The sequence below is a fragment of the Ornithodoros turicata genome, chromosome 8 (assembly GCF_037126465.1).
Source record: "Ornithodoros turicata isolate Travis chromosome 8, ASM3712646v1, whole genome shotgun sequence".
Lineage (NCBI taxonomy): Eukaryota > Metazoa > Arthropoda > Arachnida > Ixodida > Argasidae > Ornithodoros > Ornithodoros turicata.
This window is the reverse complement of record NC_088208.1, coordinates 31,785,229-31,799,439: the sequence shown is the minus strand read 5'-3', so window position 1 is coordinate 31,799,439 and position 14,211 is coordinate 31,785,229. Positions and strand designations below refer to the sequence as shown.

Genomic DNA, 14,211 nt, shown 5'->3' with positions numbered 1-14,211 from the left:
CATCACCCCCCCCCCCCCTCTGTTTTATACACCACCACCACGTGTTATAACAGTGTAGGAGCGTGTATGCGGTGAAGTTCATTTCTAAGAATGTAGGGGACTAGAAGCTGCAATTACTCCACATTTCACTCTTTTTTTTTCACACATTTTCACAATTTTTTTCACCATTTCATTCACCATTTTTTTTCTTCGAGTGTACACACAGGAATGTCAATGTGAAGCCAAAAGCGTGAAATACAGTTCTCGCTCGGCGATACCGATTTGGTCCTAAAATTACTCCCTGTTTTTCTCGAATGTATACTTGTAAATTTGTTGCTGAGGCGATGCTATACATATACCCGAATGCTTCCACGCCCACCGCCGACAGAAGCGGGTTGACGTCTGTCGCCTTTTTCCCCCGAATCCATATACTATAAGGGCTATATGAGTCGCTCACTCGGGAGAAGTCGTAGTAATGCGCTGCAGCGACTGGGGAGCGTCGATAGCGGAGCACCACCGTTGAAGGGCTCGGTCTTCAGAATCAGCCAGAGAAAGGCGGAAAAACCTTTCAAGTGCAACATAAAAGGCCGGAGAACCAATTGAACCCTCTTCCTGCACTGCTCTGGTAGCGGCTCAATAAGCGGCTTCTGATTGATATTTTTTTTAACATTCCCTTCTTGTTTCTTTCGTCAATAAGCGTGAAAGAAAAGCTCCTCGGTATAAGTAAACCGAGAAGATATCGGTCTTTGAGAGAGGAAATTGTATAACATGTATTTTGCCCGCTTTTTTGAGTGCGTGTGTCGGTGACAGATGGCGATATAGAATGTTGGGCGAGAATATCAGCGGCAAAGGGAGGAAGGAAGACAATAGAGATGGCTTTTTCACTCCCCGCAAAACTCCATTGAATAAATTGTCGCAAAGAGACAGAATATTCTCTTAAAACAAAGGTGGTGGTGCTGGTAGTGACGAGATCGACTTGCTGTTGTTGGCCTCACTCAACAAAACTTCCCCATATAGCTCGCTGAAGGCGAATCATTGTACAAAATGATACCTTTATCACTCCTGATGTAAGGAAAACGTGTGGCGTACGCCCTTTTGTGACAATTACGTTAGCTGCATGATACCTTAGTCAGACGGCAAACCTACACTCTTAAAGATGAGTTTCAACACATAGCACGCTCCTAGCTAACCATCATCTCGAATGACAACGTTCTCACCCCTGATTTGTTGAAAACGGGAGGAGGAGCCCATTTAGTGACACTTATGCAGTTCATAATTGTCACAAAAATGGCGTACGCCTCCCGTTTCCAGCAAATCAGGGGAGAGAACGATGTCATTCGAGATGATGGTTGGCTAGGAGCGTGCTATGCAGTGAAGTTCTGTTTTAAGAGTGTAAGGCCGTTAGCAGAACGGCGTTTACTTCACCTGTAATCCAACCGTAATTTCGAAGGACATCGTTCCCTGCCCTGATCTGTTGAAAATGGGAGGCGTACACGTTTTTGTGTGACAATTATGAACTGCATAATTGTCACACAAAAACGTGTACGCCTCCTGTTTTCAACAAATCAGGGCAGGGAACGATGCCATTCGAAATGATGGCGTTTTGAACCACGCGTTTTGAATTGTGTTAGGCTAACAACAAGCCCATATTTAATGGTGAGAAATACACAATCTACTCGCGTGCTGAAAGAGAGAAGAGAGTTCCAGTCGAATCACCACGTCCACGTCTTTGCGGCCCAAGAAACTAACGCACGGCTCACTACCTCACGAGTAGAAGCAGCGGAATCATTTGAATTGAACTGGATTGCATTGGAAAATAAAAATAGTAAGATAATCATATTTTGCTTCGGACAGGAGTTATCCGTACTCTCGAGGCCTGAATTTGCTAATTCAGGAAAGCAGACGTCGCATTCCGCAGTTTCTTATTTCCAGAGCTTCAGCAAGTCTTAACCAAGCTTCCGCGTACTGCTTATAAATTGGGAAGACGGGAACGATTTAGGTGGCTATACCTCTAAAGACAATACCGTCACTTGTTCGCATTCAAGTATTAAAAAAAAAAAAAAACTTCATTCCTGTTCCCAACAAAGAAAAGAATTCGAGGTCTGTCTGCTGAACCGATTCGACTAAGTGCAGATGAAAGTACAAAGAGTCGCTAATTGGCGGCCCAATTGAAAGGAGAGGGGAAGAAGAAAGGGGAAGAGGGAAAGGGGAAAAGGGAAAGGGCGTCGAACAGGACGTGGAGAAATAGATGCAATTTACTAATCGATCTTTAATTAAGCAAAAGGAAAAACTTAGAACGAAACCTCAAACGGGAACGCGACGACCGCGAGAGGAAAGTTGGGCTATGGTTTGGTGGTCGGTGTTCCGAACAACAAAGAAGCTCTCTCTCTCGCGCGCGCAGCAAGGAATATTGAAAATGGCGAAGAACGCTTAACAGCGCGGAAAGAGATGATAAACGCAGGATGCGAGGAACCCTGCACTTTGAGCTCGGAAAAGGAGGCAAACTTCGATGGGGGACAGCATTTGCGTCTATAATTAAGCTCATCATCGTGGTCGATAACCGAACTCATGAATGGTTAAGAAAACGGTAGGAAACGCGCGTTAAAGTGGGGATAAACTATAGTGGTGGTCTTGCTGGCGCTCTGGATTGGATTGGATTGGATTTAAAAATAATATGGAGGCTGTGCGCTGTTGGCGCAGTGTTGAGGAAGACAGTAGTGTCTTGCTATTGAGCATTTGAAACCTTATACACATGCCTAACCTCACTAGACCGTTTCACATGTATACGTTTTACACGAGTTCACCAGCGATATGGCGTTCCTAACATGTACCGGCATTACCGACATGAGCGACATGTTCTGTGCCTGCCAGACAGATTTAGGTGCTATGAAGTCACTCCTGACGCGAGTATAATTGCATTTTAATTGTCAATTACTATTTTAAAAGCGTAACGTCGGCATCAATCTACGTTAAAATCAGTACGTGTGTTGTGTCGTCTCTCATTTCACCCAGCACAGGGATTTTTACCGACATTGATTTGTCAACTTCAAAACAATTCAAATATGGCGAAACATGCTCGTTAATTTTGATGCGGTAATTCTTTACATTTAATTCGACTTCAGCGCCTTTCGCGTGCTGTTAAGAGCAGAAGTCGTTCTTTCACGGGTATGCGGCGGAGCCCTGATGTAACAAAGGTTAAGGTGCAGCCTTGTTCGTTACACTGTGCATAGCAGACGACAGGAAACGGACGAGGCATAGTCTGGTCTCGGCTAGGTATGCGACTGGGAGAGGCTTTGCAGCTTGGTTAGTTACGTCGTGACTCGCCCAGAAGACTACAGGAAACTGACCTGATAGGGGGTCTTGGCTTGGCTCGGTATATGCGATCGAGGAAGACATTTCAGCTAAATTCGTTGTGTGTGTTACATTATGACTCGCATAGCAGACGACAGAAAACTGACATGATGGCCTCGGCTTGGCTCGGTATGTCACTAGGCGAGGCTTTGCAGCTTAGTTGGTTGCGTGTTGCATTACGACTCGCATAGCAGACGACAGGAGACTGACCTGATAGTCTTGGCTTGGCTCGGTATGTGACTAAGCGAGGCTTTGCAGCTTAGTTGGTTGCGTGTTACATTACGACTAGCATAGCAGATGACAGGAGACTGACCTGATAGTCTTGGCTTGGCTCGGTATGTGACTGAGCGAGGCTTTGCAACTTCTCCTTGGAGCGTGCATGGCGTCGCAGGAGGTAGACGAGGGAACCAGCGACGACGATCGCTGCCACGGAACCGCAGATGGCAACTGTCGCCACCAGCAGGCGACCGTCGCTCGCATGACGAATAACCTCCAGCTGAGCCTATGGACACAAAAAAAAAATCATTCAGTTACACACTCTGGACGAAGCTAGAGGAGGAGAATACAAAAACACGATTGGTGGTGGTACACAGAAAGGCACAACACGAACAAATCCACAAAAGTGATGTGCTATATCTGTAGAACTGGCTCCGGCCTCGTAGGCTCACTTGGTACACCCTTAAAACGGAACTTCATCCTAAATTCATCCGTTATCTCTCCTTGTTTGTGGATAGCGCGGAGCGTACACCGTTTTGTGACAATTAACTTCTATGTACAAGTGTCACAAAAAAAGTGTACGCCTCCTGTTTTCAACAAATCAGGAGAAAGAACGATCGTCATTCTGAGCGCTTGGTTGACCACGACCGTGCACGGATAAAGTATTTCTAATAGCTCTGTCAGACGGGTAGCGTTCAATTATCATCATTGAAGCCAATGGTCATTGAACAACGTGGCGTCACCAAACGTGCAACCTGTCAACTTCTCCAAGGGCATTGTATTCAATACTCTCCGATAGGTTGATGCATTGCACTCTAGATGGCGCTATGTTCAACGGCAGTTGGTTTCAATGACCATTAAAGACTGTCCGTATGATAGGGGTATAACATACCCTAGAAACACTCCTTATTAAACTTAACTACATTTTAATAAACGTCCACAGGTTTGTAATCCGCTTAAGACGCGTAAAACACCTTCACATTGCATCAGCGTGGATACTTGGTCCGTCTTTTAAACACAGCGGAACACACAGACTCCAGCCAGAACACGCGCACGCTAGGCGGGCGGGCGGGAAGGAAATGGCAGGCAGCTGTGAAATCCATGCAGGCGTCTCATCGAAGGCCAATTATGGAGCCTTCTTCATCAGCTCGACAAGCTGCGTGCAATTATCGATCGCCTCAAACGGAAGCAAGCAGCCTGTTCTCACGGACGGCCAATTCGCAATTACAGTTTCGGAGTAGGGTTCCGGAGATGGGTTATAAAATCGTCCCTTCAATCATCTGTCTGCCGCATTTACTTAAAAGACTCTTTGAGAATGTTCTCTTAAAAGGAGAGCCCGAAGGTGCCGACTGAGTTTAGCGTTAGAGTTGCGTTCGGTGTCATCCAGCCGAATGGCGAAGATTTTGAAAGAATTCGAGAAAAAAAAATGAAACGGCGTGTTCATCTGGTTTCGGTTTCGCGAAGACGTAAGCACGAGCTAGCGTGCCCTGGCGGACGTCACACTCTTAAAACAAGGCTTTACCACACAGCACGCTGAAGGCCAACCACTGTACAGAGTGATGTCTCTATCAGAAAGCGCGGGGCGTATTTGTGTCAATTAACATTTCTGCATAAGTATCACAAAAAGGCGTACGGCTCCCGTTTTCAATGAATCACGGGAGATAATGATGCCATTCAGGATGATGGTTGGCTAGGCGCGTGCTATGTGGTGACGTCCATTTTTAAGTCGGCCCAGGACGCACATTCCTCCACCCACCTCTGCCCACCTCTGCGAATCGAAATTCAATCTCCACCTCTCGTTCCCGGGCTTTGCCAAAGGATCAATCTGCCCACCTCTGTGAGGCGAGTGGTTTCTTAGTGGGCACAACTTCATGAGTGTAGTACATTGAACGAGTAATTTCCGCTTAGAAATTACTAACACCGACACGTCGAAGCAGCTTCACTTGCCGAAAATGCTTTCCCAGTGCGGCACTTCAAATACAGGTATCACGATCTTGAACTTCAAAGCGATGGCTGTGTAGCGCATTCCGTAATCGAACTTCTAAGCTACACTCTTAAAAATGAACATCACCGCATAGCACGCTCCTAGCCAACCATAATCTCGAATGATATCGTTATCTGCCCTGATTTGTTGAAAACGGTAGGCGTACGCCTGTTTTGTTACACTTATGCTGTTCATAATTGTCACAACAAAAAAAAAAGGCGTACGCCTCCCGTTTTCAGCAAATCAGTGAAGTTAACGATATCATTCGAGATGATGGTTGGCTAGGAGCGTGCTATGCGGTGAAGCTCCTTTCTAAGACTGTAGAAAGTGCATCATCATCATCATCATCATCATCATCGAGAGAGAGACGCAACTTTTTAAACTGCACAGTTACTCAATTCTGGCAAAATACAAAGAGCAGCAGGAAACGCGGCTCGAACATGCGTGAAAATGACGATTTCATTTCGTAGCAAACAAAACAATGAGGAGAGTAGGGGGGATGGGAGGGGGGCAGAAGGGGAATTTGCATCGCAGCCGCAGCCCTCCTCCAAGCCTCGTAAAGCGGAGCTCCGCACTGAGGCACCGACTATTGTTCCACACCGCAAGCCGTGGTGTCCCGCATAATGCCCCAGTAATGTTTAGAAGAGCCGCCCTGGGTCTCGTTAAGCGCTAACAAACGAAGAAGCGAAGAAGAGGGCGCCAACGAGGAAACCTCATTTGAAAACGGAAACAGCCTGTTTCAAATTGGGAGAAGGAGGAGGAGGAGGAAGAAAATTGTAAATGTGGCGTGGAATTTTCTTTTATTGTGAGGCATCGAGGCATTTAGGGCGGGTGCATTGTTTGGCAGTTTCCAATCTTTCTCCCTTTCGTTTTGTACGTTTTCTTCTTGATTTTTTTCTTTTTTTTTTCGCACGCTTTTACCCGTGCGTTGCGAACACCGCGAACTCGCTTTTTTCCCCCTTAACGCACTTTCCTGCGGAAACTGGAACCTCATGAAATGTAAAAGGCGGAAGCCAAATGTCATTTCTGCGTACGGCTTTCTCTGTTCCGGAAATAGACGTCTGAGTGTCTATATTTCCTTCTCCCTTTCACTCTCTCTCTCTCTCGCTTTATCACTCTCGTTGTTGGTTGGATTGAATTCACCCAATAGTTTGCTGGCGTTAAAGTGCGGTCTGGATCGTAATAAATACAGCCGATGAAATGCGCGAGGAAGACGAAGAAATTCCTGCGGAGGGAAGTGCGAAGCACGAGTGATGTAATGGTGGCATCCTCATCGCCATCGGCATTGTGCGTCCTGGGTCGACTTCATATGGGACACTGTGCGGAAGTGTGTTTCGAAAGCGTCCGGAGAAAAGCAATGGGATATACAACGAGCCAAATATCGTAGCTGGCGCCGAGAATTAGAACGCGCGACTCGTCTCCCCCGTCTTGGCACGCATGCGAGCTACCGTGACCATTCGGCAACATGTACCTTTCCTTCCCCTTTCCCCAAACAAAGTATTTTCCCTTTTCGTTCTTTCTTATACTCCTGTCAGACGGACTAATTTAGTGTCACTTTCAGTGAGTGACACTTGCGCTTAGTGCCATTCGCGTGCTGTCACACGACATCTTTTGGTGACATTCGGCAGCACCTTCACTTCTCTTCGGCCGACCAGAGTGTGTAGCCTCGACGGCGGCAGGCTTTGTGGAACAGGTAAAAATATAGAGCAAAAGCGAGGAGCCCCGACACCCCAATATTTTTAGACGAATATTTTCAAAAGCGTGTTTATTTGGTTTTAGTACAGTGTGACATTATGTCGAAAAAAAAAATACAAAAAAAACATGTCATTATTCTCTCAACGGTCCGGAGGCGGCCATTATTGTTGTGGCAGGTGTTTGAGGCCAATTTGTTTAATGTTGGAACAAGATTTGGAGGAGGTGTTTCTAAAAAAAAAACAAAAAAAAAACATTATGATGAACCTGTTGGGGCGCACGCCTAAAAATTTCGCCGCCGTTTATCCTTATCTATCGTAATTGCCATCATCGCTTAAGTGACACTTAACTTAATCCGTGTAGGAAGCACGTAGTGAAAGCGACATTCGCTTAGTTGGAGAGCACTTCACGAAAATGACACTAATACCCCTGTCACACGGGCAGTCTTCAATGATCATTGAAACCAATCGTCATTGAAAATGCGTGTAGCGCTACCTTGCGTGTAACGTGTCAACCTGTCGGGGAACATTGAATCCAATACTCTTTGGGAAGTTGTCACGTCACACGCTTGGTGTCACTACACGCATTTTCAATGGTCATTGGTTTCAATGATCATTGAAGACTGCCCGTGTGACAGGGGTATAAATTAGCCCGTGCACTGTAACCGTTTTCACGCCTTTAAAGGCGTAATAATGTGCATGGCGCACGCCCTCTTCGGTGTAATTTTGGTAACATCATAATGGAGCACGGTTTAGCACTAAGTCTCTTTGCTCGCATGTTGTCTGTCCTCAACATTGTTGAACCGTATTGTAGACACTTGCACGGGCTCGCTTATCGGTAGCGATGCTTATATTGATTGGCACACATCTACGATATCCAGGATATAATCAAAGCAAGATTTGCATTGAAAAACCTGATCTTTTGTAATGCTTTCGGAATTTTGTAAAATATCATCCTGGAGGTACAATGTTAGGCAAACAGCTTTAATGCGCATGGCGCAAACCTTTAAAGGTGGGAAAAAGTTTATTGTGTGTAACAGGAGTACTACTTAAAGCTCCATACGGTCAAGAAAACAAGAACTACATGTATTAGACACATTTGCTTCAGATTATTCGAAAGTTTGCGACTGGTAAGACTACCTTCCGTTACATATCAGTATGTACGAACTCTCCAAACGATGCATGCAACGTGAGGGTCCTCTTATTAGAAGCCAATAAATTCATAAATTCATTCAAAAAATTCATTCGTTCCGTTTACGCCGCTTTCGATATGGCGCGGGGACGCAACGCTCCGTACGGCGGCGTGCCGAATGCTGGCACAGTGCTCGTGTATAGTCGCCATCTTGTTGAATCGGAATGACAAACGCAAAAAGAATAAGATTCCGAAATTGCCTCGCGGGATTGATCGCCAGTATAAGCTGAAATAACATGAGGCGGAGGACGTTAGAGCAAACGTATGGAATTCTTAAAGAACTCTGACAATGCGAGCAGTAATACGGAAGGGATCCCTTGTTCCGAAAATGGAAGCTATAACGCAGAGACGAAGCGAGGAGAGGGAGAGAGGGAAGGAATGATTGCACGAGATTTTTATGCAGTCTAATAAACTGGCATATTACTGATATTGTTTTTCTGCGCGCGCGTGTGTGCGTTTTTCTGCTCGCTGCTGCTCGCTTCAAGCATGCATGAGGCCTTGTAAATCAAGAATAGATAAAAAGTTACGAAGCACATAACTCGCAACCGTGTAAGTGACTGAAATGAAACACCGTCCGTAGATTTTCCAAAAAGGAACACTCGCAGGGGAAAGGTAGCGTATCTTACGAGGTTTCCTTGCAGAGGAGCGAGAGTATTGTCTTCTGCGTGTTTTTTTTTTATTTTTCTCATTTCGATTAAACTATATAGAAAGGCACGTTTAAATAAATTTAGAATTGAATAACGATTTGTTCATCCACACCGAATAAACAGTGTGTCCATATAGAAAGGTGACAGCTTTTTCTGACCCTCCCCACCCCGCATCAGTCGCGCAGAATATCACAAAAGATCAGAAGAGGGCAAGAAGGAAAAGAACGAAACTGAAGAGGCGGGTTGACGTGTTGGTGGTGCGAATATTAAGTTAGCCTCACAAGGTAGGTTCGCTAGAATGCATTGAGAGCTAACACGCTTTTTCCGAACAAATGCAAATTCGGTCGTTTGAATCGCTCAAATTTTAGAAGCAGAACATGGCCTGATAACTGGCTCTGCGCCAACCGCTGGGCTGGATAATACAGCTATCGCTTGTGATTCGTTGAAAGTGGCAGGCGTACACTCTTAAAAATGAACTTCACCGCATAGCACGCTCCTAGCCAACCATCATCTCGAATGATATCTTTATCGGCCCTGATTTGTTGAAAATGGGAGGCGTACGCCTTTTTTGTGATAATTATGAACAGCATAGATTTCCCATCAGTATCGGTCATCCTGCCTCTGCATCACTTTGAAGTCCTCAACTCCCCTCTCCCATTTTCCTTTTTTTTTTTTTTTTTGGCTATAGTCGTGACGATGCCCACTTGAGTGCGGCCAGCAACGGCAAGCTACATCGACACTCCCCCCCCCCCCCATTTCTAAGAGTGTACGCCTTTTTATGGCGGATGACACATATTCACACTGTCACAAGATGGCGTGCGCCCCAATTTCCCATAAATCAGGAAAAAAAAAAAAACCCGAACGATATTGCTGTGAATTACGGTTGTATCTGAGCGCGGTTCTGTTTCTAGAGTATACGACCCTATGCAGATAGTCGCTACGTCTTCACCCTGAACAGAACGGAAAAACTCCGCACGATAACGAAAATTACACACGTAAGGAACCCAGAGCGAGTGACCTAACATCTCGTATACTTCATCACGTAGCGACGTCAAGCACCGCTCCACTTTACAAACCATCGCGCAGCTAATAACATTTCTCATCAGTACGCAGCGCCAGCGTATAGTAATGAACTAACTGGATCCACACCCTCCACTCAGAACAAACGACGGCGTGGAGAAAAGCAACATAAAGCAGGCACACACACAACAACGGAGCAAAAGCAGAGAGAGAGAGAGATAGGGGAAGAAAGAAAGAAAGAAAGAAAGGCGGTACAACGGGAATTATATTGATACGTCAGAGTAGATTGGGAGATACAGAGATGGGTCGAGCAGGCAAAGCAAAACTTCCTCCCTCTGTCCTGAGGCGAGGCACTGGACAAATAAAAGGACACTCCAGTGTGGAAAAAGATGAAGGGGTCTCTCACTAGATGGCAGACGGAGTTGGCTGAGAGGCACGGTATATATATACGGTTCGTAGATACGTTTCTGTTTTTCTTGCTCGAGGAGGCAGAACTTAGTTTCACGGTGGTGTTGCCATTTCATCGGGAGGCGGTGAAAGAATCGCCCTTTGGAAAGTGTTTGGAAAATGGGTGTGACAGCCCTACAGTGCCTTGTACCTTTTGATTTCTTTCTTTTCTTTTTTTTTGTCGATAAAAAAGAAAAGAAGAAGATGTTAACGCGTAAAAGATATGCGTTCTCGAGAATATGTAGGCTGTGCGAATAAATTTGAAAGAAACAAGGGTGAGCAGGCAAGCGAGCTGGTGAAGGTTCGACGATGGTGGCATATCTTGAGCTTGAGGGAACGAGAGGACACACGAAGACGTAGACAGGACGAGGCCTACCTTTGAGCCTCGTCCTGTCTACTTCATCGTGTGTTCTACCTCTCGTTCCCTCAAGCTCAAGGTATGACACCATCGTCGAAATTTAAAAGGCCGAACGTTATCACAAATTCGCTGGACGTGTACGCCTAGCAGAGTCGAGATCAAAGCAAATCGAGATCAAAGCAAATCAAAATCAATGACAACAACAACAACAACAACAATAAATGATGAAAAAGTGATAATGACATGGGATGCTTTCCCCGTGGTAGCCACATGACCCTACCCCACTTCAAAGAGGTTAGTAATACACTCTTAAAAATTAACTTCACCGCATAGCACGCTCCTAGCCAACCATTATATTGAACGATATCGTTATCTGCTCTGATGTTTTGAAAACGGGAGGCGTACGCCTTTTTTGTGACAATTATGAACAGCATAAGTGTCACAAAGAAAGGCGTACGCCCCCGTTTTCAACAAATCAGGGCAGATAACGATATCATTCGAGATGATGGTTGGCTAGGAGCGTGCTATACTGTGAAGTTCATTTTTAAGAGTATATGTGAGGATGAGTTAATGATGAACGCGAAGAAATGTGTGTCTTCGGAAAAAGTGTCTTCGGAAATACCCAGGGAAAACCTCAGACAGCACAGCCGGTGACAGCATTCGAACCCGTGTCACCTCCCAGTCTCGGCGTGGAAAGCGATCATCCTAACTACTCCAGTGACGTACTGGTTCTCCAGTTCGCATCATATTCTGATTGCATTGAGAAAAAAAAACAACAACAACGATTACCGAAAACTACGCACTGAAACAAAGTACCAAAAGGTTGTAGACCTACAGCCCGAAAGGATCATCGTATAGAATTTCTCTTCTCTGCAGACACACACATATATACGCGCGCACGCACACACACACACACACACACACAGGAACTTCGAAAGGTTAACTATTTGCGTATGATTGAAATCCAGAGAACGCACTGATAGCGCGCCGGCAGTCTACAGTTACATAGAAGGAGTTCTTCCAGTCTCAGTACAAACCATATTCTCAATTAAAAAAAAAAGAAAAAATAATTTGGCTTCTGCTCGGGAAAAAGTAATCCGACTCCGTTCCATACAGGTTCTCTATTATGCAGATGAGATCGTTTCTCCCTGTGTGCCCGCTCAGCGGTATTCACTACAAGCGCCAGTATGTAGGCATGTACTTTTCAAAGCGACTGCTCTCGCACAACCTTCACTCTTGTTCCCGTGCTCTCCGCTCTCGCTACGCCGTAATACGAGGACTGCATTATCGACGCTGAAAGCGAAACGACGAAGAGCGTGTATCTATACGCGGGGCCTGTAAACATTTATTGCCTCTATACTACTTTGATCCACGGAAAGCTCACTGCGAGAGAGAGAGATGCCCTGAGGGACGTAGAATATTCTGAAAACGTACCGATCAGAAAATAATTACTAGATGAACTTTCCGTGCATGCTTTACAACGTCTCCTATTGAAGGCTCCCAGTGCGCACAATTATGGGGCGCTTGTGTCCGCTAAAAACCTCCCCGATGAATACCGGCAAAATGAAGAGGGCCCCAGCGCGATCGTCTGCAAAACCACTAACGAACGTAATTTGGCACAATCACGGAGGGGGGTTCCTTCTTTATGCCAGAAAAGGAAATGAGGGAACTCACTGTACTCACCGGAACGCCCTGTACACGTAGAAGCGCGTATCTCCTTTTTTTTTTTCCTCTCTTTTCTTTCATTATTTTCTTCTCGTAGAGAAGTGAAAGAACGAAAGCATCGGGCAAAAATGAGGATATACTGGTCGAATGGCAGACTGTTGTCGTGGGTGGCGTTTATATTACGACCTTCCACTCGCGTCTGACGAAGGCGTGACAGTGGAGGCCGTCTAAAATTTCCTCATTAACGATTATTGGGAGTGGAACCAAGAGAAAACGGGAACGTCGTTATTTGTAACAGTATACAAACTTCATTAACTTCTTCTCCATACTGATGCAACAACGAGCGCTGTAGTGTATATAAGTACGTGTAGCCGACGTAAAGGCCGTTATAATTATGGTCGCACTTCACGTAAACACCGGGAGGCCGCCTTTCTTCATTTGTTGGCAACTTCCCCGTTTCGTGATGTTTGCGTGCTTTTTGATAGGTGCAGCCACGTATCTCGCAGTGAATGAGCAGGGCGAAAGTGATGACGCCCTAGACAGGCTGTATTGTACATAAAACCCACTTCCAGTATTCAGCCTGGTAGGCTTTTCGGAGGATGTTCAGTAATTTGATGATGAGAAATGTGCATGAAAAGGAAAGATTTAGCAGATTAGGTTAGATTAGAAGGAAAATGAGAAATGGAATTTTAGTAGTGCCTATAGTAGATTCCAAACAGATTATTTGTTCACACACCATCTTCGGGAATGTGGTTCAAGTTTATACAAGTTTCATTTCAAGTTAAGTTAAGTTTCACGTACAATGGCTGAATATGTTTCGCCATTGTTTACACCTTTGTGGGACGAGTTCGAATCTCACAAAACAGAACATGCGCGTTTCACCCGTAGAAAGGTGTAGGTGTAACACAAAACTTCTTTTCGTGATTTTGTAAACTTCCACCCCTCACCGCTTCGTATTGCTTACTTCGTGGTGGTGGTTGGTACTTCGTATTAATTACTTACTTACTTCGTGCCGCGTAATGGATGCCGCCCATCACGTTGGATGTTCTAATCCACCGCTCTACCAGTTGAAAGGGTAATGTCCCGATTATGTGACGTTACCAAAAGAACAGCTTTTAGTGCCATCTGTTAGTGTAAGAATGGTCACGTGACCCAAACTGATCGGCAAGACGCGACGCCTTGCGCTATATACGCGATCCAGTAGTACTCATTTCCCGTAACGCAGCACTAAAGAGAGACGTAAGCTTCTACGTTTCCCTGGGGCTAAGCCTTGACGTGATCACGGTCAGGCACTGTCGGGCCATTCCGATCCATATCCTGATCCGATAATCTCCATTTAATCCCGAGCGGGATGGATTAATTCGCACGCACGGAGTTCGGGCACGCCATGGTGTGTGCGAGATAAGCAGTGGGTTGTTGTCCATTGCTTTTGGTGCTGCCGGCTGCTGTTAATGGCACCAGCGACCGTCAGTTTATGGCTGCAACGAAATTCTTCGTTGCTGTACCAGCAACAAAGTCAACGACAACGTATCAACCCAAGAGGCGTAGAATGCGGACAATTCGTGAGATGAGGGCTGCAAATATGGGCGCCTATAACAAGCGCCACAAGGCACACACTAGACTACGAAAATGTCATCTCTATACCCACAGTAAAAATGAAG

At 45.5% G+C, this 14,211-nt stretch overlaps 1 protein-coding gene across 1 annotated transcript in view; it reads right to left on the bottom strand.

The window, feature by feature from the left end:
- LOC135367010 (receptor-type tyrosine-protein phosphatase N2-like) overlaps window positions 1–14,211 on the bottom strand; it is a 287,257-nt gene that overhangs the window by 56,285 nt on the left and 216,761 nt on the right. Inside the window, exon 14 of the mRNA XM_064600054.1 lies at window positions 3,644–3,832. Coding sequence (XP_064456124.1) covers window positions 3,644–3,832 — 189 coding nt within the window. The remainder of the gene's footprint in view (window positions 1–3,643; window positions 3,833–14,211) is intronic.